This window comes from Thyridium curvatum (genome assembly GCF_004353045.1).
Source record: "Thyridium curvatum strain D216 chromosome Unknown NODE_63_length_253891_cov_75.696892, whole genome shotgun sequence".
Classification (NCBI taxonomy): domain Eukaryota; kingdom Fungi; phylum Ascomycota; class Sordariomycetes; order Thyridiales; family Thyridiaceae; genus Thyridium; species Thyridium curvatum.
In genome coordinates, this window is record NW_022156818.1 from 5,446 (window position 1) to 31,457 (window position 26,012).

The 26,012-nt window shown below is 48.5% G+C and overlaps 6 protein-coding genes across 6 annotated transcripts; 4 read left to right on the forward strand and 2 right to left on the reverse strand.

Annotated features, from left to right (window-relative positions):
* Window positions 1-8,914: 8,914 nt before the first annotated feature.
* Window positions 8,915-11,437, forward strand: E0L32_009030 (uncharacterized protein; the record flags this gene model as incomplete). The annotated part of the gene is made up of 1 exon (XM_031143951.1): window positions 8,915-11,437. One exon carries the CDS (start codon window positions 8,915-8,917, stop codon window positions 11,435-11,437), a length of 2,523 nt encoding a protein of 840 aa, XP_030991402.1.
* Window positions 11,438-12,656: 1,219 nt separating this feature from the next.
* On the forward strand, window positions 12,657-13,896 carry E0L32_009031 (uncharacterized protein; the record flags this gene model as incomplete). The annotated part of the gene is made up of 2 exons (XM_031143952.1): window positions 12,657-13,546; window positions 13,617-13,896. The coding sequence occupies 2 exons, from the start codon at window positions 12,657-12,659 to the stop codon at window positions 13,894-13,896; spliced, it is 1,170 nt and encodes a 389-aa protein (XP_030991403.1).
* Window positions 13,897-14,657: 761 nt separating this feature from the next.
* On the forward strand, window positions 14,658-16,448 carry E0L32_009032 (uncharacterized protein; the record flags this gene model as incomplete). The annotated part of the gene is made up of 1 exon (XM_031143953.1): window positions 14,658-16,448. The coding sequence occupies one exon, from the start codon at window positions 14,658-14,660 to the stop codon at window positions 16,446-16,448; it is 1,791 nt and encodes a 596-aa protein (XP_030991404.1).
* Window positions 16,449-16,866: 418 nt separating this feature from the next.
* Window positions 16,867-18,317, reverse strand: E0L32_009033 (uncharacterized protein; the record flags this gene model as incomplete). The annotated part of the gene is made up of 4 exons (XM_031143954.1): window positions 16,867-17,086; window positions 17,160-17,646; window positions 17,726-18,017; window positions 18,174-18,317. 4 exons carry the CDS (start codon window positions 18,315-18,317, stop codon window positions 16,867-16,869), a joined length of 1,143 nt encoding a protein of 380 aa, XP_030991405.1.
* Window positions 18,318-21,900: 3,583 nt separating this feature from the next.
* E0L32_009034 (uncharacterized protein) lies at window positions 21,901-23,871 on the forward strand (the record flags this gene model as incomplete). Its single annotated transcript, XM_031143955.1, has 8 exons — window positions 21,901-22,094; window positions 22,166-22,272; window positions 22,351-22,423; window positions 22,501-22,640; window positions 22,730-22,910; window positions 22,989-23,296; window positions 23,368-23,692; window positions 23,814-23,871. The coding sequence occupies 8 exons, from the start codon at window positions 21,901-21,903 to the stop codon at window positions 23,869-23,871; spliced, it is 1,386 nt and encodes a 461-aa protein (XP_030991406.1).
* A 28-nt stretch (window positions 23,872-23,899) lies between these two features.
* On the reverse strand, window positions 23,900-25,674 carry E0L32_009035 (uncharacterized protein; the record flags this gene model as incomplete). Its single annotated transcript, XM_031143957.1, has 2 exons — window positions 23,900-24,547; window positions 24,595-25,674. The coding sequence occupies 2 exons, from the start codon at window positions 25,672-25,674 to the stop codon at window positions 23,900-23,902; spliced, it is 1,728 nt and encodes a 575-aa protein (XP_030991407.1).
* Window positions 25,675-26,012: the final 338 nt, after the last annotated feature.

The window sequence follows — 26,012 nt, forward strand, 5'->3', positions numbered from 1 at the left end:
ATTAAATAAGTAGTTAAATAAGAGGTTAAATAAGAGGTTAAATAAGAGGTTAAATAAGAGGTTAAATAAAAGATTAAATAAGAAGCTAAATAAGAATTATTTTTTAAAAAAAAAGAAATTTAAAAAAAAATTTAAATTTAGACTAGCTAGAAATCAAACCTAGACACTTAAACAAACATAAACGCTATAGGCCATTACTAAATACTAGCTCTTAACTGCTATACTAAGATGCTAAGCTTTAATATTACTAATACTAAAGCTCTAAACTCTTATAAAGCTTATACTAAATTTTTAGTTAAATTTACTTTTAAAATACCCTTTAAAATACCCTTTAAAATATCCTTTAAAATACCCTTTAAAATACTCTTTAAAATATTCTTTAAAATACCCTTTAAAATATCCTTTAAAATACCCTTTAAAATAGCTTATAAATATTCTTTAAAATACCCTTTAAAATATCCTTTAAAATACTCTTTAAAATACTCTTTAAAATATTCTTTAAAATACCTTTTAAAATATCTTTTAAAATATTCTTTAAAATATTCTTTAAAATACTCTTTAAAATACCCTTTAAAATAGCTTTTAAAATACCTTTTAAAATAGCTTTTAAAATACTCTTTAAAATATTCTTTAAAATATTCTTTAAAATACCCTTTAAAATAGCTTTTAAAATACCCTTTAAAATACTCTTTAAAATATTCTTTAAAATACCCTTTAAAATATTCTTTAAAATACTTTTTAAAACACTCTTTAATAACTATTAAAGTAGCTATTAAAAATACTTTTTAAATATTTAAAAGAATTCTTTTAAAATTTAAAAGTATAAGATATAAAATAATTAAGAATAAATAAAATCATTTTAAAAAGAAAATATATTTAACTAATTAACTACTCTAATTCTAATTCCTCTTCTTCTAATTCTAATTCTATATCTTCTTCTAACTCTTTTAACCCTTTAAACTGCCAATTTTTAACTAATAATAACATTCTAACTGTTCTAAGATTAAGTCTAGAAATAGACTTAGTTATAATATTATTACTAGTTAAAAATATACTTTTAACTACAGCTGAAGTAGCTGGAATTACTAGATATCTTCTAGCTATAATACTTAAAATAGGAAACTTATAAGTATTATTCTTGTAATAATTTAAAGGATTAATCTAATAATTTATTAGTTAATAATAATTATAAAATAAAAGAGTTAAATAACTTACCTCTCTATTTTCAACCTCTTCTGATAAATATAGAACAAACTCCTCTCTTTTAAACTTATTAGATATAAATAATTCTAAATCAGAATTATTATTATCTAAATTAATACTATTAATAGAGTTATTAATAGTATTAGAGTTATAATTATTTAAAGAGTTAAAAACTCCTTCTTTTTCTTCTTTAACTCTATAAAATATTAATATATAATCTTAAATAAAAGAAGTTAAATAACTTACTTAAAATATTCTTCTTTAAGAAGATTTAAAGTATCTTATTCTATATTTAAATAGAATCTTAATAACCCACTTTCTTTAAAATGTCTTAATTTAAATCTAGGATCTAAAATAAGACCTAATAAGAAAGGCTTATAGTTATTAATATTAGAAGAAGTTAATCTTCTTTTAAAGTATTTTTCTAACTTTAAAATACTATATTTAATAGCATTTATAAAGTTAGGAAAAAGCTCTTCCTATAAAATAGTTAATATTTAAAACTCTTTAAAATATAAAGACTAACTTACTAATAAAGGGTTTTTTTCAATCTCTTTATTAAAGGTCTCTATTAACTCTTCTAACTTATTAAACATTTAATAAATATATAATAAGGCTGTAGATAAGGTAATATAGAGTTGACCTTATAATTTAATAAAGGGTTTAATAAATACTTTAAATATTTATTTTAAATAAGAGATAATTAACCACTCTTTAGGGTTAAAAAATATTCTTTTAAACTTCTTATTAGTAGTATTATTATTAATATAAGTTAAAGGCTCTTTTAACTCTAAAATGGTTTTCAATATATTAAATATTAAATTCCATCTAATAGAGTTATCTATAAGTTATTAGTTAAAGTCTTTAATAATTTAAAAGTTAACTAACCTAAAGGTATAATCTTAATACTAAAGCTTAAAGAGATTTTCTTATCTCTTTTAGCTTTATCTATACCATCTTTTAATAGAGATTAAATCTTATTAGTATATTTAGTTAAAATAACTATTCATCTTATTTAATTTATAAGACCTATAAATAGTTAGATTTTAAATTTAAATTTAAAAAGAATTAAATTAAATAACTTAAAAGACTTACTAATATTTATAGATGTTTTAGAGGTCTCTTTATTCTCTTTCTTAATAAGAGGTAAATCAATATTAGAATATTGACTTATAAATTCCTCTATTTTAGCTATATAGATATATTCTGATAATATATCTTAAGCTATTAGGTTAATAATATAAGCAATATATCTAATATCATTATTAAACTTCTTATTTAAAAGAGAAAAATAATTCTCTTTAAAGAAGTTAATAAAGATATTATTATTAGATGTATTATCTCTTGTAATACTATTAACTAATTAGTTAATATCTTTTAAATAAAGAAATTTAATAAATACCTAAAAATATTATTTAATGTTAAAGCTAGATAGCTTTAAAGAATTAAAGATAACTTCTAATAGATATAACTACTAATATGGCTATCAGTTAATTCATTAAAGCCTAAATTTAATTAGAATTTAGTTAGAATTATTAAAATATAACTTAAAAGAAATAAGAGTTAAATATACCTATTAATCGATAGTTTAACTTAAAATCCTTACTTATATAGGTAGTTATAATACTTAAATAAGCTATTTGAGAATTTAAAGTCTAAATATTAAAAACTAAGGAAAACCTTCTAAAGCTTTTAATATTTTTATTAAAATCATTATTTATAGTTACTAAGTAACTATAAAAGATTGATTCTAAAAGAGGTTTAATTTTCTATCTAGTAATAGAAGGAGATAATCTAATAATAAATTAGTTAAAAAGTTATAAATTAAATAGTCTTTAAACTTACTTATTATAATAAGATAATAAGTTATTAAAAGACTTAGAATTTAATATATTAAAAGATAGATTATTTTTAATAAGAAAGGCTAATATTTTCTTATAAGCCTCTTCTTTATTAAAAGAATTATTAGTTAAAGTATTAACTCTTTATCTTTTTCTTTGATTAAAGAAGTCAATAGAAGTTAACTCTATAGACTCTAAAGAAAGATTAATATTAGATTTAAATAAATAGTTAAATAAATAATTAAATAAATAGTTAAATAACTTACTCTTTTTTAAAGTTATTTCTAAAGCCTTATTATAAGCAATAGCTAGATGTTTATTCTTATAATATTAAATATAATTAGAACTTTAAAGGCCTTAAATAAAGTTGACTTTTTTAAAAGAACAACTATAAGATTTATTAGTTAATTATATTTAAAGATTTTATTTAAATAAAATAAATATAAGAATAACTTATCTAGTATATTATACTAATATTCTTCTCTTTCCTTCTTAAATAGGTAATAGAGTCTTTTTAAATAAAGAGTTTTTAAAAATATAACTTCTTTCTTCTTCTAAAGAAGGTAGATTATAATTAGAGTTATTATAATTAACTTTAAAAGTAGTTAAAGTAGTTAAAAGTTAAGAATTAAGTTGATTTAAAGAAGACTCTAATAAAGAAGACTCTTCTAAACCCTCTTCTTTAACTTTTAATTTAGAAGTATTATTAAAAGGATTTAGAAATTCTATATTTAAAAGAGTTAAAGAGGTTAAAAATAAGAATTATAAGAGTTATAAGATTATATAATATTAAATTATATAATAGTTATAGATTAAAAAAGATAAAGAGGTAAAGAGAAGACCTTTAACTCTTTATATAGATCTTTTAAGTCTATTAAATTCTTTAAATCCTTTAAATCTGTTAAATCCTTTAACTTCTTTAAAGGATTTAAGATTTTTAAGTCCTTTAAGTCTGTTAAATCTATTAAATCTATTAAATCTATTAAATCTATTAAATCTATTAAATATTTTAAAATATTAAAATAAGTTTAATAAGATTTATTAGCTTAAATTTTAAGCTATAATATTATTAAATAATAGAAATAACCTTTAAAAAATTAAATATAATTAAAGTAACTTTTAAATACTTAATATAATATAATTATAAATATTTTAATAAAGATTAAAATAATAGAAAATAACTTAAAATAAGTTTAAATATCTTTTATATATTTTAAAATAACCTTAAAACTTATTAAAATAATCTTAAATATCTTTAAGTACCTATAATACCTCTAAATATATTAATATATCTTTCCCTCTTAAAGGGTTTATAACTATAGTATAAATCTATAGTATCAGATTAATTAATTAATTAGAACCTTATATACAAGTTATTTAAGTAGCTTCTATCAACTCTATTTAATTTACAACCCCACTAAAACAACTATTAATATAGTAAAACCACCATACAGCATAGCACTAGTCCTATTCCTCCTTTCTTTCCTAAAGATACTTAACTATCTTTCTTAGATATTCTAGCTATAGCTAATATTTCTTAATATTAAAGAGTTAATTAAGATTTAGATTATTAGATTCTATATCTATAAGAATAGTCATACTCTTAAGTAGCTTTATAATATTAATAGTCTTTAATAGACTATATCTAAATCTTAAAAGGCTATAGTTATTAATATAATTAATTATCTTAATAGCCTTATATAGTTTATTTAGATTAAACTTAAAGAAGATAAACTTCTTAACTTTATTAAAGAGTTATCTATTCTTCTTATTAGATATTATAGGAATAAGAAAGAATAGTATCTCTTTAGTAGTCTTAGATATATATATTAATATTATATAAGTATATATAGATATAGATTAGATTATTTAATAAAGAATATACTTAAGAGTCTTAATATAAATAAGTATAAGAGATAGACTTAAGAGAGTAGAAGAACAGACTATTTTATATATATTTAAGATAACCTCTTAGTAATAGTCTTAAAGTATATTATTATTATATTAAGGCTTATAGGATAGATTACTTATTACTAAGAGACTATTTATTATAATAATTTAGTTATATCTATTATTAAATAGCTTATACATCTAGGCTTATAAACTTATATATATAGATATCTAGATAAGTTAACTTATTAGCTAGCTATAGGCTAAACTATAATTAAGAGGTTAAAAAGTCTAGAACTAATTCTAGGCCTTAACTATAGTTAAGAGATTTAAAAGTCTAGAATTAATTCTAGGCCTTAGACCTATATTAGAGATAGTTAGTAGCTATTAGATTTAAGAGCCTTTATAATTAGAGGATTATACTTAATCAATCTATAATAATAATTATATTCTTATTATTAGATATTGTTATAGTGTCTCTAGAATATAGGTATTATATTTATTATATCTCTTTTAACTATATTGTATTAATAGTATAACTTAGCTTATATCTAATAGGTATACTAAAAATAAATAAAATAGATAGATAGATTAATATATCTTTAAAACCTATTAAAGTATCTTTAAATATATCTCTTAAGTCTCTTAAAAAAAAACCCTTAATTCTACCTCTTAAATACCTTAAAAAATACCTTTAAAATACTTTAAAAAATTTAAAATTAAAATTAAAATTTAAATAATTATTTAAGAATTTTTTAAAATTAAGATTTAGTTAATTAGTCCTTTAAGTTAGTCCTTTAGTCCTTTGAGTTAGTCCTAGTTAGTCCGATAGTTGACTAAGACTAACTAAAGTGGGTCCAAGTTAGTCCTAAGGGTTGACTCGGACTAAAGGACTAGGACTAAAAAGACTAAGGACTAAGACTAGCGGACTAAAACCACAACCCTGGGGATGGTGGTGTCCAGGTTCTTCTCCGCTACAATAATTACACATGTACGGCTAGGTATGTATGGATGGCTTGGGGTGAGCATTTTCTATCCCCTCGATGAATGAGACGAGTGCTCGTATTGTCTTTTGATAGAGAATGGTACAGCCCCTGGCGGGAAATGATGATGGAGACTGTATGCAAGCACTTTAACGAAGACAGATGCCAAGCCAGGGCAAGCAAGGCTGTCTTGGGGGGAGTGGGGGCGGTGCTTGGGGGGAGGACCTAGGATTCTGACGGCAAGTCGAGGGATCTGAAACACGTTTGCGGCTCCTTGCCTGGCATGGATCTCTGCAACGGGGCCTGGGGGAGAGCAAGAGAGACTCTGGCGGTCGATGCTGGACGAGCCATTCCACGAGATTCCGGGATTGATGGCGGGCATTGATGGCGATAGTCGACATCAAGTTGTGCCGGTTTTTCCCAGCTCGAGCTGTCTTGGCTGATGGCCTGGCTAAAAAGAGGCAATGCGGGCCTTGACTGTTGGAATGCATTTGTTCTATTCTAGGAGGTATGCTGGTACTTTACTAGCCGACATGATGGAATGAATTCTCGAAGCTGACAAGATGGAGAGAGAGGCAGGCCATTGGGAAGCACCGCCGGTGCGCCGATTCGCGTCCCATCTGCGCACCGGCGGCCGGTGGGATCGCCATTCAATTCGTGTTGGGTCGTGTGCGCTGCAGGCCTGTTTTGCTGGTCGGGTCGCATGTGGTTGCGCAGCCAACCGTCCTGGTCCGTCCATCATCCCATCCATTGATGGGCCTTGATCCATCCCCCGAGAGGCGCCTTTGCCGATCCGCCTCCACCGGACTCAGCCCGCCTCAAGCTGTCTGTCTGTTGCTGGAGCGGCACTCCCTAAGGTACTTGTAGGTGGGTTTCTAGCATTTGATTCACGATTCGACGGCCCACCAAGAAGATATTCGCCGTCGAGGTGAACGAGACACCACGCACCATGGCCCGCCGGGGCACATTCCTATCCCCACGCAATCCGTGATCCTACATGCCAGCAGCAGCAAATTCCCTTGATGGGACAGAAATATGATGGGACAGAAATACCTACCCACAAGTAGTCCCGTCCTGTAGCGGCAGCCTAGGCGGTAGCGCTCCCGCACGAGCGCCGGCTCTCTACGAGAATACCTTAGGTAGACGGACGGGGAGGTACCGAGATACTTGTACACAGCCCCAGAGAGAACGAGACTGAGCAGCACTACTTGCATTGTAGTGCTGGAGTGAAACGGGTGACTAAAGTAGGAAGAAACAGTACTTGTAAAATAACAAGAAGAAGAATACGAGCTGGAGCTGGTAAAGTATGTACTTATGTAGGCATCTGATGTGTTTGGGTACAAGTAACTAACTACCGGAGTCGAGTACGGGACTGAATCAGCTAAAAATCCGGATACGAGCCACATTGATGGGGGAGACCATGCCTGAAATGAGCAAAACGACATGCTTCGGATCTCTGGCTTGCGCGTCCTCTCGTCGAAGGGATGGGATGGATGGGATGGATGGAAGAGCGGCGGCTGAGACAAGGAAAAATCAATGGTGCATCATCAGTCCGTAGTCATCAGTCACTTCAGCCAGTCCGGTCAGCCCACCGGCGGCATCATCGCACAAAGCACAAAGACAAGAGGACAGACAGAGCAAGCAGGACGGTGCGACAGCCGTGCTTCCATTTCATCGCTGCATCGGTCCCTTGTGGATTGGATTGACTTTCCGGCCTCACTGCTGGAGCACAGCCATTAGATGGCGACCAAGGCCAGACAGGTTGACAGGCAAGTGATGGTCAGGATTACCTACCTACTCCGTAGGTAGTTGACAGACTGCTAACAGAAGTACTTGGCTATCCATCAAGCCCATCGGATTTAGGTAGTGGGATAGCCCTTCTGAGTTCCAGGGCAAGGATGTGACAAGGATACTGATTGTTAAGATTGAGGTAGCTCCTGATGAACTTCCGTCAACTATTCTTGACAGGGATTGTGCACAAAAAGTACCTACAGAGTAGGTAGGTATGCAGCAAATACGACGGACTCCCCAGTAACCAAAATGTTGGTTAGCAATAACTACAAGTACCTCTTAACTACCTAAGTAGGTACCTACGGAACTGCGTGGTAGGTTAGGGTTAGGTACCTACCTTAATAGGTGCCTGTACAAGTACCTTTTGGAGGCTGTTCCCCTTTTAGGGCCACCGTCTAGCGTCTGCCTGCAGGCCACACAGCCCCCGCCCCAGCAACCGCGAAGCCCCACCACCCACCCCCGAAAAGGAAACAGGGTGTACCTCCCTGGACACTGGACCACTGGACAGAGAGAGACACGCAGCCCTGAGGACTGCTGCCGCCATTGTAAACTTGGAATCCTCCGTGCTCGTGCCTTGCTTTGCTCCCTCCTCTTCCCTGCCTGATTGAGATTACCACTCATCATCTCTCTCGCTTGCGAAACAAAAGAAGCCATCGACTGCCGGGGGGCGAGCGAGCATCTTTGGACTCTTTTTGATGACCAAAGACGAAAGACGACGACAGCGACGACGACCACGACGACCAATAACGAACGAGTTCCCCAGAGGACCACAGCATCATCGCAACAACAACCGGGCATAGGACATAGGTAGAATAGCCTGTCCCATTTGCTCTACCACGGGCCGTTCATCTCCTCCAGCCGCTCTCCTCCAAGAAAAGTCGGCCTTGGCAGACCAACTTCCCGTTCCTGCTTGCCTGCTTGCCTGCTTGCCTGCTTCATTTCCTTGTGCACCGCTCAAGTATTGCCCGACGCTGGACAAAACACCACCCATCCTCATCGCCATCCCCTGGCCCATCTAGCCTGAACTGCTCTCTTGCCCATCCGTCCGCGCCCGCGCCGCCACGGCAGGGCAGGCTCCACCCGAAGCCAGCTCTCGGAACTCTGCTGAGGCGGAAGCAGGTTTTCCCCTCCCTCCCCTCTCCCCTTGCCCGCTCCCCATCGCCTCCTACGCATACTCGAGCCCGACTTTCCCGGTTTCACGACACAATGCCTCGCTACTCCCTCGATTCGGAGCGCGCCGAGCAGGAGCCCCTCGACGGATACGGCTACAACCACAACCACAATCACAACCACAACCACGATCACGACCAGAGACAGTACTCGCGCTCCCGCTCGCGAGGTCACCAGCAGCCTTACTACGACCAGGACCAACAATACCAGCAGCAGCAACCGCCCTACCAAGACTATCAGTCTCCCCGCCAGCACTCGCAGCAATCCTCTCCCACCAGAAGCGCACACGGCCCGACCGCACATCCCGACTCGTCCTACAGGCGCCTACAGAGGGAAGCAGCTCACCCAGCGCCGCCGCCGTACATGGACACTGCCGCCGCCGCTGGTGCTGGTGTTGGTGCTACCACCGCCAGTTACAGCAACATCAACAACATTAATAACAACAGCTACAACCCTTCACGGCAACAACCCGACCTCGTCTCGCCTCTCTCCCCCCCGCAACCGCCCGCACATCGTGACAATCTCGACGGCGGCTACTGGGGCCAGCAGGACAGAGAGTACGCGCCTCCACCAGCTGCCCGCCCACCACCCCCGAGCAACATCACTCCCGGCGCCGACAATTTCGGCAGCGCCGCCGCCGGTGGCATGGCCGGTATCGCCTATTCCGTCGCCGACCGAAACCCGAGGGAGAGCGGGCTCGAGGCGACCAGAGGCATGGCGCCTGCGCCGGACCTAGGCTATCCCCAGCAATCCTACCAAGGCCAGAGCCAGAGGCAGAACCAGCCCTACCGGGGAGGCGATCCGTACGTCCAGCAACCTCAGGGCCTCCAGCCCTCCAATTCGTACGGCAACAGCAGCTACGCCGGCGACAGGGATTCTCACTCTAGTCTGCAGGGCCTTGGCGCAGCTGCCAACTCGCCAGGCTACGCATCGCCGGCCATGCGCACGCCCTCTAGGAGTCCGCACCGCTACGCCAGCGATGTCTACACCGACGATCCCTACCAGGGCTACACCAGAGGAGCCAACCCCAATCTCGGCGTCGTCAATCCTAATGATATCGAGGACGACGGCGACGACGGTCTCGTCTACGGGCGCTCCGGCCAGCGAGGGCCGCGGACCTCGATGCTCAGTCTAGGGGGCACCAGCAACCGAAGCGGGCGAAGCGGCAATACGGCCACGGCAGCCGCAGTCGGCTCGAGCGCCGCTGTGGGTGGAGTCATGGGCGCCGTCGGTGGTATCATGGCTCGCAACGCGCGCGGTAACAACAGCCCCCAGTACGACGCCGTTCACAAGGACGACCTGGCGGGATACTACGGAGGGGGGGCGGGAGGAGGCGGCGGCCGCGGTGGCAGTACGTATGACCTCGGCAACACTGGCGGCCGAGGGGGGCCGGAGAAGCCGTCGGCCTGGATGGCGAGCCAGAAGGGCAACGGCAAGAAGTGGAAGATAGCCATCATCGTCATCGTGGCGCTTCTCATCATCGCCGGTATCGTCCTCGGCGTGCTCTTTGGTGCCGTCTTCAAGGGCAGGAGTGACGGGTCGGGAAGCAGTGGCGAGTCGGCGGCGGACGACACGTCCAAGAATGGAGACCTCAACATCAACAGCCCCGAGATCAAGAAGCTCCTCAACAACAAGGACCTGCACAAGGTCTTCCCCGGCATCGACTACACACCCCTCAACACGCAGTACCCGGACTGCATCCACAACCCGCCCTCGCAGAACAACATCACGCGCGACGTGGCGGTGCTGTCCCAGCTGTCCAACACGATCCGGCTCTACGGCACCGACTGCAACCAGACGCAGATGGTGCTGCACGCCATCAGCCAGCTCAAGATGGGCGACACGATCAAGGTCTGGCTGGGCGTGTGGCAGGACAACAACTCGACCACCAACGAGCGGCAGCTGGACCAGATGTGGGACATCTTGGAGCAGTACGGCGACAAGCCCTTCAAGGGCGTCATCGTGGCCAACGAGATCCTCTTCCGGAAGCAGATGACGACGACGGAGCTCGGCACCCTGCTGAGCAAGGTGCGCACAAAGCTCGGCGACATGAAGCTGTCGCTGCCCGTGGCGACGTCGGACCTGGGCGACAAGTGGGACGCGTCGCTGGCGCAGGTCTCGGACTACATCATGGCCAACATCCACCCCTTCTTCGGCGGCATCAACGCCAGCAAGGCGGCCATGTGGACGTCGTGGTTCTGGCAGGACCACACGAGCAGCTTCTTCAAGTCGGACAAGTCGAAAAACATCATCTCCGAGACGGGCTGGCCGTCGCAGGGCGGCACCGACTGCGGCCAGCAGGGCGTCACGAGCTGTCCCAACGGCGCCGTGGCCGGCATCGACCAGCTGAACCAGTTCATGGCCGACTGGGTGTGCGACGCGCTCAAGAACGGCACCGAGTACTTTTGGTTCGAGGCCTTTGACGAGCCCTGGAAGGTGAGGTTCAACACTGCCAACCAGAACTGGGAGGACCACTGGGGCCTGATGGATGTCGACCGGAGCCTGAAGGCCGGCGTCAAGATCCCAGACTGTGGCGGCCAGACGATTGGACCCGCCTGACCGATCGCCACGCCTACCTATAGGAAGCAAAAGGAGATCGGGGGGCACATAGTGGTGGATTGTAAAGTATGGCATCTTTTATTTTCTTTCTTATTGTCCTCAAGGATACAGGAGTTGGTCAAAAGGGTTTTGATTACTTACAGCCAGGGATTCCCAAGATAATGTGCCAGCGTGCGACGCGCTCGTGAGTCTTTTCCAGCGTTCACTCCTGGGAAAAAGGGGAGACGAGGGCCCAACATCGTTTATTGTCTATATCATTGTTTGGCATGAGGGATGCAGAAGGGAAAGGGGGGCTATATATAACGTACTTATGCAGTATATAGAAGGACCCGAAATGGAGAAAGAACAGTGACATCACCCATTTTGTTCAATCGAGGCCAAGCTTTTGAGTTGCATATAGGTAGCCCGGGAGAGAGCCGTAGATGAGAGTGAGAATGACTACTCCGGCACCCCCAGATGGCTACTCCGGCACCCCCATTAGCGCCTTGGCAAACAACATTTCTCAAAACTCAAAACAAACCAAGGCACATCTCTCAATAAAATTAATACCATTAGAAAGCTCAGCTTTCAAGCTTTAAGATGATCTATTTTTTATTAAGATACCTTAGGGTTAGTAGTTAGGAGGTTAGGGTTAGTGGTTAGTATTAGGGTTATAGGTCGGTTTGGGTTATCTGGGATGTAGATCTGAATTGATAAGGCCCTAGTTTAGTGACTTTTGAAATGGTGGAGATTTTGGTGGTAAAAAAGGTATTTTTCTCAGGGGTGCCGGAGTAGCCATCTGGGGGTGCCGGAGTAGTCATTCTCGATGAGAGTGGTCCATGGATCCCATCTGGTTTGCAGGGAGATTTGAGGCCTCGAACGCTCCGGGGCTTCCAAAGCCCAGCCCAGCGGCCCCATCTCCGCCGTTCCTGCGTTCCTGCGCTAGGGCAGCTGGAGTCACGATCCCCACTAAAGCTAGGCATCCGTGGGGGCTTCCCGTGGTGGGTTTGGCGGGTTTTGTAGGGCCCTGTCTCACTAACACGACATCCATGCATCAGCAATACGTATCGATGACATCAGGAAAGAACGCCGACGTCCAGTCCAGCTGCACTTCCGCTCAAGGATCAAGGGAAGAAACCTACAGCGCGGCTTTGATCACTTTTATTTTACCTACCTACATAGGTAGGTGTGTCACTTTGCGCTGAGCAGAGCCAGTTGATCTACAAGCATCTAAAAAACCATGGCCGACGCCGCACAGCAACGTCACGAGACCGACGAGGCCTCCCCGGCCTCCGAGGCGGCCCCAGGAACCAAGCACAAGACCGAAGCAGGCCAGTTGCCGCACACGGCCAAGCGTGCTAAGAAGGGAGATGATGATGATGATGGCAAGGAGCAAGAGACGATCGAGGAGGCGCTGGGGGTCGGCAAGCGCGGGAACAACAGTGCAGCAGATGAGAAGAATGGACGAGAGGAGGGCGGGCAAGATCAAGGGGGCAATGACACACGAGAGGCCGCGGAAGAGGACAGCACCGTCCCCTCAAGGAACGGCACCGCGGAGCAGGGTGGCAGCCGAGAAGGCGGCAGTCCCTCATCCAATATCCTCGAAAAGGGCATCATCTACTTCTTCTTTCGTGGGCGCGTCGGAATAGACGACCCCAAGGCCGTCGACGACATCGCCCGCAGCTACCTCGTCCTGCGGCCCCTCGCGCAGGACGCCAAGCTCGGCTCCGGCCCCATTGGCGACGCGGGCAACAGCCGCCTCTGCGCCCTGCCGAAGAAGGTTCTCCCCCGGAGCGGCAAGGACCGCTTCATGGCATTTGTGGAGAAGACGCACGCGTCGTTCAAGGAGCTCCGAGACGACTTCCTAAGCGCGAGCGACTACGAGACCAAGACGGCGGGCACCAGACACACGCCGGCGGCGACGCCCGTGGGCGAGGGGGTGTATGCCATCACCAGCACGGGGAGGACGAGCCACCTGGTGTATCTGCTGACTCTGCCCGCGGAGCTGGGCGAGGTGCAGAAGAAAATGGGCATCGGGCAGAGGGCGAGCTTCATCATAAGTACCAAGAATCCCGATTATCCCGGTCCTGCATATGCGCGGTTGCCGGAAGCTCCCCATTACCCCGAAGAGTAAGTTTGCTGCTTGGCTCCTTGGCTGTTTTGTGGTGAAGCATGTGGACTGACTGTCGGGGGGAAACAGGCTGAAGGAGACATTCCGCAGCCTTCGCTGGCCGCCCACCGAGCCTCGCCATCTTGATTATGTCAATGCCCAGTTCTTGCTGGTAGGCGAGTCTTCCGGCCTTGACAAGGCAAGCGAGGTGGCCGAGGGAGAGGAGGAGGAGCCCCTCGAAGAGATGGAGAAGCTGGAAGAAGAGGACGAGAAGAGGATGAAGGGTCTCGGCAAGGACGAGTCCGAGGCCATCTTTGCCGATCTGCAGGTTCGGGCTAGGGACTATCCCAAGCTGCAGACCACCTTCTAGATGACCCCCTGTAATGTGGGTTCGCTCTGGCAATAGCCTGCTTGCAGAGCTAGACGTCACGCACGTCTTGCAAAGTTAGTTCTCGTATCACCTATTCTAGTGGCCTCGAGGTTCTATAGTCAAGATACTTCTTATAGGTCGGCCACTTCAAGATAGAGATCTGGCCGATTTCAGAGGGCCAAGGTTCGCAATGTCGACTATGCGGTCGAATCACTTCAGCTTGCTGTAGTGATGAGGATCCTCGCTGGATATGCTCCCAAAATTCAGAGAGCCGCCACTGACGACATCTCCAATAGCACCAACAGCACAGGTCTTGGCACCTTCTTTCATGTTGTTCGGACAAGAGCAGTAGTCCTGCTAGCCTATGACCATCAACCGCGGTGCCTTTCATGTACATGTGTGTATTTCACTGAATAATACCCAACTGGGACGAACAACTGATGACGCCCTGCTCACCCGGCATGGGCTGACTAATCATTGATGCTGCAAGAGCTGAATACGGCTACATGTAGTCATGCATCTCTGCTTGTGAGATGATGCGGCATGCCCAATCACACTGCTGATGTGGCTGTGCAGCTGAGAGCAAAGCAGGTGAGTGCCGGCAGGAAACCTCCCCGCTCTTACTTCTCCAACTCAGCTTTCCGTCTGTACCATCGGCCCAAGCTGGATGATATATTGCCATACTCTCCAAGTTCCTTCGATCTCTGTTTTTATTTCCCAACAGAAACTCAAAGCTAGGAGACAACGCTCTTTCAATTGCCATGAGGCTATTGAATACCAGCACGCTGAAATTGCAAGACTTCCCAGGGGAAGTTCCCGCCTACGCCATCCTGTCCCATACCTGGAACGGGGATGAAGTCACGTTTGAAGACCTGAGGGCTTGTGGCAAAGCCGGCGCCGCTGTCTGGCTGTCTTCGCAGCCACTCGACGTGCGGCAGAGATGGAAAAAGGTCGTTTGCAGCTCGCGCGTGGCGCGCAACGAGGGCTTCGAGTGGATCTGGGTCGACTCTGTTTGCATCGATAAGAGCAGCAGCGCAGAGTTGTCTGAAGCCATCAACTCCATGTTCACGTGGTATGAGCACTCCAAGGTTTGCTTCGCCTTTCTGGCCGATGTTATGGACGCCGAGGAACTCGAGAAGAGCGCATGGTTCACGCGCGGCTTCACCCTGCAAGAACTCCTCGCTCCTAGAGAAATGGTGTTTTACGCCATGGACTGGCATCCCATAGGCTCGCGGACTGATCTGTCGAGCCGCATTAGGTCTGCCACAAACATCAGTGATGCTGTGTTGTGGCGCAGCCCCGGCCTCGATGCGCGGACCTCGCTGGATCGGATATCTGTGAGCACCCGAATGTCCTGGGCGGCAGGGCGGAAAACCACTCGCCCAGAAGACCGCTCATACTGCCTTCTGGGACTGTTCGGGATCCAGATGCCCCTGCTCTATGGCGAGGGCTCTGAAAGAGCGTTCCTGAGGCTTCAGGAAGAGATCTTGAAGCTTTCGGAGGATGACACCATCTTCGCGTGGAGGATGACCGCGGATGAAGCCAACAAGAAGCCGTATTGGGGGCTCCTGGCGACAGACCCGGACCACTTTGCCAGACGTGATGGCATGGAGTTCCGGGTGCCACGAGTAACCACCCGTACTCGGCGGGCGACTGTTCTTGTCCACCAGGGTGTCCAGAAGGACATGTCTCTGATCCCCATGAAGGCTGATCCGTCAGGCACCATCTACTTTGCCTTGATCCACGCAGTCGATAGCCAGAGCGATGACAACAGACTGACTACGATCATTCTGCAGAGGGTGTCGGATATGAGGCGCCACTATGTCCGCATCTGTCCCCAAGCTCTAGTCTTCTTCGCCCACGGCCGGACGACTAAGGCGTTGGAGATGCCTCCAGGCCTCTTTACTGACGGTGTCCAGGTCTCGGAGCAATCGTCCGAGTGGCAAGGTGCAATCCAGCACTATGTCTTTGCAAGACAGGTTAACAAGGACTCCACACTCACCAGCGGTTTCTATTTCTACTCTCCACACCGCATCGTGTGCGACAAGGCCGAGCTACCCAATCTGGTTGTACTTTGCTCACCCACACAATACTCTATGGGAGGCGAAGTATCTGAGGGGTTCCATGTGCGACATGAATCTTCGACTGACCAGCCCTGGTTTTCATTCACACTCAGTCTGGGTGCGCACACGCCGGACTGGCAGAGGAAGTACGAAGCCAAGAATGTACAGACCCGGGTCTTCCTAGGATGTCTCAGCCTTCGCATCGAGTGGGGGCTTGGCAGAGAACTCCGCTCGGCGAATGTGTGTCTCGCTGTCGGTCTCGAGCCGCTCCCGGACAACCCCTTTGGAACGCCTGCTGGCTTTGTCAGGCCGTGGTACGCTTTTATTCCAAGATTTGTAGACCACTGGTCCTCAGATATCGAGACCATAGATCGTTATCTTCTCACCGAAGCCGGAGACTACCTGGTGGTGTCTTTTCCGAAAATCGAGCTGGCAGATAGGCGCTTTTACAATATTTGCTTCGAGGTGCGATCAGTGGAAAGTACATGAGAAGTCGCACCACCAAAATTACCAGGTTCACAAATGTCGCGCATCGCCCGGTCCTTGGGCTGCGATCTGATCCAATACTCTTAAGAGCTAAGAGCTTGGCTTGCACACCCAGGTGGTACACAATGGCGTGTGAATCCTCGCCAACTTCACGGAGTCGAACCTCGTACGTTTGGAGATTCAAGTGAGATACATCTCAAGTGGCACCAAGAGAGAAGAAGAAGCCTCTATAACTGGATCGTGAACACCAAGACGCCAACCACCACCATTTTCGGATATAAGACCACCGCCAGAAACTTTTCATCAAGAAAAGTCTGCCGAATGGCGCATTTGACTCTACTAACGCCTCGCTATCTCTAGTAAACTATCATTACATATCGGGCTCCCCTCCTCTTGACCATTCTCTGACAAGAGTACCGCTTTACGGGGCGGCACGAGGAGCCGCGGCCCTGGCGTTATTTGCAGCCACTGCAAGTGCCAAAACGTTCTCCTGGCCGAGCTTGTTTTGCGGGAAGCGCGCGTTGAAGCCGATGACGGAGCGGGCGGCATCAAAGGTCTGCAGAGAGATGGTCTGCTTCTGAGTCGAGACGAACCACCGGACACCCTCAGAGCAGGGAGGAGTCGTCAGCGAACCGGAGTAACTAGAAGAAAAGCCAGACTCAAGTGTTAGTAGATGGACTCAGCGTCGCCAAGGTCTGGTGCGTGAACACGTACGTTTGCAGCTGTCCAGCCTTCAAGCTGTCGGCCAGGCCGGCCATGGACAAGGGCCCGATCTTGGTCTTGCTCCCCGGGGTGGTGATCTTTCCGACCGAGGCCATGACAGTATCGATCAGGCTCGAGCCGCCCGTCGTGGCACCGACGGTGGCGCCCTGGCCGACGTTGATGACGTTGCCGACATTGCCGACGGAGCCACCGGTGGTCGCGCCGCCGCTCACACCCATGGCGGCCAGGATGGCGTCGATGATGGACTGCGTGCTGGAGCTGGGCGTGCCGCCGCTGATCACCTGGACCTGGCGCTTGCTCTCGGGCGACTCGACGTCACGGGCGTGTCGGCGACTCTTGGACTTGGGTTTGGCCTCGGCAGCGGCGGGGGCGGCGGGAGCGGGGGCGGCGGCAGCACCGGCGCCATTGGCGGTGTCGAGGTAGACACCGAGGACCGCAATCTGCTTGGCATCGGACTCGAAAACCATGTGCATTTCCACTGCTCCAACAATCAGCACGCCGAACCTAGGCTCAAGGCAATCAGGGCGTAGATCACGACCGGGTCCAGGGGAACCTACTAGCAAAGCTGCGGCCCTGGTCAAGATGCTCGCTGGGCAGGTGGAAATGGAACTGCTTCAGGTTGAAGGTCGTGCCGTTGGCAACCATGCTGCCGCCTGGCGGAGCGATGACCTCGACGGTGGTGCCCAGGTTCTCAAACTCGGTCTCCGCAATGTCCGGTAGGTTGAGCTGCACGTCGGCAGCCTGGATGAGCGAGAACTGGCCCTGGGTCATGTCGATGGGGCTCTGGGTCCGGCCGGTGGCGCAAGCAGCGTTGGCGGCCGGGTCGAGAGACAGCCAGTTCAAGGGACTCTATGGGGGCGGGTACGCCATCCCGTGTCAGCCCTAAGGATTCTCTCGAGTTTCTGTGACTAAGATCTTCCCGAGGGAGAAATAATGGGGAAGGACAGGGAAGACGGAGACATGGCCAAGCAAGCAAGAAGCCAAGCAGGCCAAACATGAACTTACGATCGTGCCGGTATACCCAAAAGTATTTACTTTAACTGCCCCATCTTCGGCGCGGGCGTGGAGATGCGTGCCGTAGGCGCAGGACGCTCGCGCGGTGGAGGCACAGAGCAGCAGCAGTGCCGTGAGGGATTGGGGAGAAGGCATTGTCACGTCGGGACCAGCAACAAGTGCGAGAATACGCCGGAAGAAAGGCTAGAGAAAGACGAAGGGAAGAAAGAAAAGCAAAGAATACAACGAAGGAAACGCACCGGGCGTAGTGAAGAGAATGGGAATGAGAAAGGGCTGGAGGGAGAGAAAGGAATGGCAAATGAAGCAGAGAAAGAGAAATGAAGCTCGACAACCGAGACTTCCTCAAGCGGATGCAAGCCCAGGTGGCCAGCAATAGGTTCTTATCCAGCTTACGACGACGATCACCTAGCCTACGATCTCACGCAGCCTCCAATAAGCAAACGGGGACGTTGCCACCGAGGAACAGGCAGAGCCCCGGAGTCCTGTTCCTCTTCGTGGAAACAAGCCTTGCATGCATGCCGCGACGCTCCCAGGAGACTGGCAAGGGGCATTGCCGCCAAGTGACGAGGCGGTTTGAGACCAAAGATAGCTCACAGAGGCCGACCGCCAAGAAGAGAAAGCCCGTCACGGTGGTCCAGCGTGGACCCTTACGGGGGAGGGAGAGTGGAAGGCGGCTCGACCCGGGACGGTCGGGGTGGTGATGAGAGGGGGCCAAGAGAGGCTCAGAGAGAGATAACTAGACAGGGAAAGAGAGAGACAGACGGACAGGGTGCGTGTGCATGTGAGGAAGCCCAGACGCGCCAAGAGGAATGCGTTTTGCTCGGCCTACTTTCAAGCTTCGGTGCCTTTCTTGGGCCTGGGTTCACGGCTTGGCCTGCCTCGGGAAGTTGTAGCGAGGGCTTGGCTGAAGGGCAACAGGGGCTGGGCAGGAGAAGATTCCCCACAGACGATGGCCACGAGCGAAATGAGATACGTCTTCACCCAGACAGACTTGTTACCGACTCCTGGGTGATGACAAAGGTCGGAAAAAGGAGGGAGAGAAGGGAGGGAGAGATAGGCATGTCTGCTGCCCTTTGAACTGCTCTCGAGATAGAGCACAGATTTAAATTAACATGCTCTCTCAGCACACTGCCTATTATCCACTTCCACTAGAGAGTGCTTTGTACGCTCGACCTACGGAGTACTGTCGATGGATGTGGGCGGCACTATTGTACAAGTATGTAGGCAATTGCTGAAACAAAGCCTGCCAGCAGGGACTTGGTGGTAACTCCGTACAAACTGTGGATTCTTTTGGTCTACCCAACGTCCGAATTCGTCTCGAGTGCCCAAAAGTGAGCTGATGATTTGCGCCAAGACGTCTAGACTGAGACCCCTGGCGACGTCAAAATCACACGCTTTGGCTACCCCGGCTGCCCCGGGCCTTCTGAGCTGCCAGATACGCCTGGGGAAGCGCCATTGGACAAGAGAGGACCTCTGTAGGCCTAGCCGGCGTGCCAAGCGAGGCTCCGTTTGACGATCCCTTTCTCTCGAGTCGCCGCGCATCATACAGGTTTGCTGTAGATCTTGGCGGTTTGACCTCACCTGGGTTGCGACAAGACTATTTTTAGGGCTGCTACGTCTTGGCCTCCACGGACAATTTCCCATGGCAATGTTTGTCCGTTGGGAGGATCCCGGAGAATGGCGTTTGTCAAAAACAATTGTCAAGATAAAAGGACGGCAGCGGGAGCTTGGGGGCTGATGAAGGGCCTGAGCGGCAGTTGGTCGCGTTTCGAAACGGGCCTCCCCCGACATTGCATGGATCCGGCAGGCGAGCCACTTGACCAGGAGCTGACTGATCAAGGACACAAAGCAGGCAAGCAGACCAGCCTCGGGGGACAGGCGGCGTTCTGCTGGCTGACGATATTAGTGTGCGACATCGTGACACGCATGCGGATGCCCCGACATGATGCAACATTGCTTGCTGCACTATGAAGAAACAACCGAGCCCAGAATGTTTCAGTGGCCGACGGCAAACCAGACGGGCGCACACTGCCGAGCAGGCGCCCACTCGATAACTACTCGAGCCCTGAATGACCCATGCCATTCCAGAGTTCCATCACATGCACTTCCAAGCGAGTACAAGCGTCTCCCGCCGCCCGAGACATCGGCCGGCCGGCGCGGGCCTTTCGGTGCTTGGCCAGAGTGAGGGAAAGGGGACAAGCATGGCGGGGAATGGCGCGCGGCGTGCAAAAGAGGCTTCACGTCAAACTGCAAAGAGCGCATGTCTGTCTGGCTCACTTTGTGGGCGCCACGCAGAGGGCTGGAGTCGAGAGCACGCCGCGCGAATGTCGGCAATGCCTGCTGGGCAGCGAGCGCTCACTGTCTAGGTGCAGACAGAAAGGAAAACATCAATGCTAGTCCCAAGTGCTGCTCTTGTGTCAAAACCGTGGCCCGTTCTTCCAGCCAGTCAGGGCTTCGTTCGACGGAGTGCATCATCAAATAGAGGCACGATCACTGGCTGTACTGTCACCAGGGTGCTCTGTGAGAGACTCTGCCCAGTCTCCACCCACGTGGTGATCGTCACCGCTTGCGAGTGAGAAAGAGTGTGTGCTTCGTGGTCGTGGTCACTGGTGGTGCAGGGCACGCGCCCGGGCTTGGCCTTTTGACTGGTCCGGGCAGTCCCCGAAGACAGCACGCCGGCCAGTGCCAGTCCAGTTCAAGTGCTGATGATCCACCCAGAGATGGACCCGACCGCCCTGGAGTGAGTGGCGCCCGCGTCAGCATTAGTCACGACTCAACGACCAGACGGGACAAGACCCTCCAGGGCTGCACAAGCTTTACCAAGCCCGTCCCGACAACGACAACGGCGCCCTCCCAACGGCGCCGATCCGGCCTTGCAAGACTGCTGCAGGTATAACTACTTGTAGTCATCCGTGTGTATCTAATCGGCCGGTTCTGACTGGCTCTCGCGTCTTGCAGACCTTGACCCAGACAGGCAAAGCCGCTCGAGAAATTGGCACTCGCATCTCAGCCCGCCTCTCGTCCCGCACTGTCCGCCCGCCCCTTCTCTTGGCACGGCAGCCATTGAGAGGGCGTCGTGACAGACATGTGGTGCCGCCGTGGCACTCGTCACTCAAGGCTTGGCTGTGGACGATCTCGTGCCTGTCGATAGTTGCCCCTTTTAGACTCGGGAGCTTGAAGCTATTGCACACCCTGAGCAAGGATGCCCTTCGTTGACTGCTTCTGGAAGCTCATGACGGGATTCCACACCTGCAAATCGCGCTCAACACTGTGTGCCCTGGCTCTTATCAGTAGGTAGCGTACACTCTTTGCACCGGGTTTTTCTCCGCCAGCAAGCACGCACACACGGCCAGGCATGCCGCCCTTCTCGGCCATTGCGCCTACACGTGGGCTCTCAATGCCACTCCCACACTCCCACCACCCCGCTCCCAGCTCGGTGGGAAGCCCTCGCTCGCGGTCCAGCATCCCGGCTCCCTGTCCGATGGGTCGTCGAGCGGGGTAAGGAACTCTCTACTAGTACAGTAGTACCAAGATGCGATGAGCAGGGCCTGGGGAGGTCGGCGTGCAGGCTGGACTTTAGATCTGGGAATCAGCTGCTTGTACATAAGGTGGCTCGCCGATCCCGTCGGCGTGCGACATTGGGGCTCTTCTCTTTCTTTGCCCAGCTCACCCAAGCCACCCGCTCGACAGTCGCTGCCTTGCCCGCGTCGACAGAACCATGGTCCACCTCAAGCTGACCGGCGTCGTCGCCCTCTCCGGCCTGGCCGCCGCTGCCGCTCCCGCCTGGAAGGAGGGCATCAAGAACGTCGTCGTCCTCGTCCAGGAGAACCGATCCTTTGACACCATCGCCGGTGGCCTCAACTATACCAAGGACATTGACGGCCTGCTGCACACCAACTACTGCAATGCCATGTGGGTGGCCCTTGGGCTTTGCTACCTTGGCCGATTCGACACTGACTAGTTACTTCCGTCTACCAATACAGGAACGTCTCGGACCCCAATTCGGTTGCTGATGTCTGCGCCGGGCCTCTCGCCGCCGACGTTGCCGCCGATGATCCCAACCACTCTATCAGCGGCGTCAACATGCAGCGTATGTGCTTGGGCCTGCCTTGTTCTTGCATTTCAGGTCGCCGTGCAGACCAAGAAGACTGACTGACCTCGGCCTCAGTGTTCAGCACCTTCCACCCCGACGAGGCCGCCGTCAGCCATAACCCGGCCTGGAAGTTCCAGAACATGCGAGGGTGAGTCTCGATAGCTCTGTTTAGCTCTAGATATTGCGGCACAGCCGCTGACCTCTTGGACCTTGGGCGCCAATCAGTTTCGTTACCGAGCAGTCAATCAGCTACAAGACACAGGATAAGAGCCGTGTGGCTGAGGCCATCAACTACTATCCTCCGGAGCACATCCCTGTCTTGGCCAGCTTGGCCAAGAACTTTCTTCTTTTCGACCGCTGGTTCTGTAAGTTCCTTTTTTCCCACTCTTTCTTGTCTATATTGAAATCCTATGGTGAAACCCGCTGTATGGACAGAAGCTGACAAAGACGAAAGGCGCTGTTCCCGGGCCTACCAACCCCAACCGTGCCTACATCACGTCTGGCACCAGCGCTGGTCACGGCAGGAACGATGCCGCCTTCACTGTCTACAACCTGACCCAGAAATCAGTCTTTGAGCAGCTCTCTGAGAAGGGTATTTCCTGGACCAACTATCAGAACTCCACCACCGGTCCTGGGTAAGCAGCAGTAGACCCAAGCCCTTGTTGTAACAAAAATCCACCCGTACGTACCACGTGCTGACTCTGCTCTTGCAGCAAGGGCTTCAACCCCGACGCCGCTTTCTACAAGTGGACCAAGGACAGCGGTGCTGCCGACACCAACATCAAGCCCTTGGCTCAGTTTTACCAGGACGCCGCCGCCGGTGCTCTTCCCTCCTTCACCTACATCAACCCCGAGTGCTGCAACTACCAGTCCATGCACCCCCCTTCCCCCATCTCCATGGGCGAGGACTTCATCAAGGGCATCTACGAGGCCCTCCGCAACTCTCCGCAGTGGAACTCGACTCTGTTCATCCTGACCTTTGACGAGCACGGAGGTTTCGGCGACCACGTCCCTCCTCCAGGTACGTAGTATTATCACCCCCCGCACAGTTGCGAAGTTGGAGCGTGCCTGCTGATGAGGAATCCACACCAGTCGGCGTCCCTGCCGGTGACGACCTCACCTACATCGAGAAGGCCAAGGACGGTGGCAACATCAGCTTTGATTTCACCCGTCTCGGGCCCCGTGTCCCAACCTTCCTCATCAGCCCGTGGGTTGCCAAGGGTCAGGTCGAGCACGCAGGCCGCAACTTTGGCGGCGAGTATACACACACCTCCATCCTGGCCACCCTCTCTGAGCTCTGGGGCATCGAGAAGCTCACCCCGCGCACCCAGTGGTCCGCCACCTTTGAGCATCTCTTCCTCAACAAGCCGCGCCGCGAGTGCAGCTCTCCCAGGAAGCTGCCCAATCCTGTGCCCTGGTAAATCTGCGACGGTGATTGCACAGTTGGGGGACAGGGGGGCCATGTAGGGAAAGAAGGGTACCGGAGAAGACTATGTGCCGAGCATGATAGAATAGAATCACAATACACCTGCACTCAGTGCGTGGCTTGGCACCCCGTTCAAGACAACACTGAGCGATCCTGCCGTCTATCTCTGACACAATCTTGCCTATGGTGAGTGGAGGTCTAGAGGCCCAAAATGCCCGGGCCTGGCGCCTTTGATATGTCCGTCATGTTAGTCCCCACAACTTTGAACTCATTGTCAACTGGCCTTGACCACCAGGCGTACGCGCCATTGACTAGGATCTGGTAAAGCGTGGTGTCCGACGACAAAACTTGTGTCTTGGTCTCCATCAGTGGCAGAGATGGGTGCATGTGTGCAACGAGACCCGGAGGGAACAGCGCCAAATGTTGTGTTGACAAAAGACGATATATAATACCCGCCAAGCCAGGTGACAACTCTTCCACTCTCAAAGATCCACTGGCGAGGCTCGCGTCTTCTTCTGTAGGCGCGAAGCAGACCCCCATCTTGCCCCCATCTGAGGCCGTGATGACGAGCCAGTTGCTACGCTCGAGGTTCTGGAGATTGGCGTCGGGTTCGCCTCGAGGCGTAACCGTAAGCCACCCGTCATCCCCGAAATCCTTGATAGTGGCTTCAGGATCAGCACGAATAGCTTCTAGGCATGCCGCAGGCAGTTGCATCTGGAACTTCTGAGCTTGGCTGACGCCGGGTTTTGCGTGCGAGAAGTCGTAAGCTGGAAATGTAGCTCTCGTGTCGCTGCAGAAGAATCTGCTAGGCCAAGAGGAACCTGCAAGTTTCGACCTGCGCGAAGACTGCAAGTCGAAGGAGCACAAGCCCAGCGCAAGACTTCACGAATGACCTGCACACCATGGTCCCGATTGCCGTGAACATGAACCGCGAGAGAGTTATCAACATCGACAAATGTGCCGTCTTCCTGTCTCCTTGCCCTAGAGCCCGTCCACTGTGCCCAGCCGAGATCTAGATCACTGAGGATCCTGTTGAGAGGAGCGGTCACACGTGCTGGTACCTCTTTTCCCAGCGGCCGGGACCCTTCCTGAACTGGCACACGCAAATCCAGAGTATGCTGGGGTCGTAGGGTATAGTGTGGCGCCGAGGGGCGCTCAGAGGGGAGCACTCCATCCTGAGTCAAGTCGCCATTCGCTGATCTGAGAACTGTTTGCTGAGCTCGATCGAGCATGGATCCCAATTGGTGATGGGGGAATGAATTGCAACTCTTTTCACTCTCTCCGTACTCGCTATGCTCCTCGTGTCCCTCGTCATCTTCGCAATCAAGGTCATCCGAGGGTTCAGAAGGCTGGGAGCGGAGAGTGTACAGCGCTCGCTGTGACGAGTTTTCGCACCCGTCAGTGATTTCCTCCTGATCAAGAAACCAAACTCCTTGAGTTCCATTCTGACGCCAGATGAAGCCAGCGTCTCGAGCATCGCTTCTCTCGATTAGCCTCTGAACTTCTCGATCTGAAAAGATGCCGAGACTCCGCCAGGCAGCATCGAGGAGGGCGGATGCAAATGGAGCGTCATCGTCATCACCACCACGCCTACCGCATATTGGGGCGAAGCGGTGCAGTAGGAGTAGCGGCAGGCCTGGATGAGGCAGGTCAGGATTGAGGCGAGCAACGGCGCGGCAGACGAGGTCGAGCTCGTCCCAGCGGAGGACATGTGGGTGCCAGTGCGCTCCATCATCCCAGCCTAGCTGCTGAGAATGGACGCCATTCTTGAGCTGTAATTCAAAGAAGCCTAGGTCGTTAGAGAACTCGAGGGACAGAAAGGAGCCCTCGCTTCCCAGGCTGATAGGTAAGTCGATGCAGACTGTGTCCTCTAATTCCGAATACGCGTCATCTTCAGCTTCGGTGATCCAAAAGAAGTCGGTCCAAAACCGCCTAGTTCCGAGTAGTTCTCTGAGCTCACGGGGAAGCTGCATGGCGGCGATCTTCGGCACGGCTCCGATCTAGGGTCCTTGCGAGATGGCTGTCTGCTGTTGCCAGAATATACTTTTTATGAAACGAGGGAATTTCGCTTTGGGCAACATCATGGGGTGTGGTGGCCTTCAATAGCGCAGAAGGGAGCCTATCAAACTTGAATGCCAAGCCGTGCGGCTGAAGAACCTCCACATGAGCGCCAACTCGGGGTTGACTGCTCGATTCGTGATCTAAGGTGAGTACATATGTGAGTGCCCATACGATAATGTGTGGGAATACAAGGCGGTAACACGGGCGATCTAGGCAGGCGCATTAAAGAGCTGTCATAGATCGCGAAAAC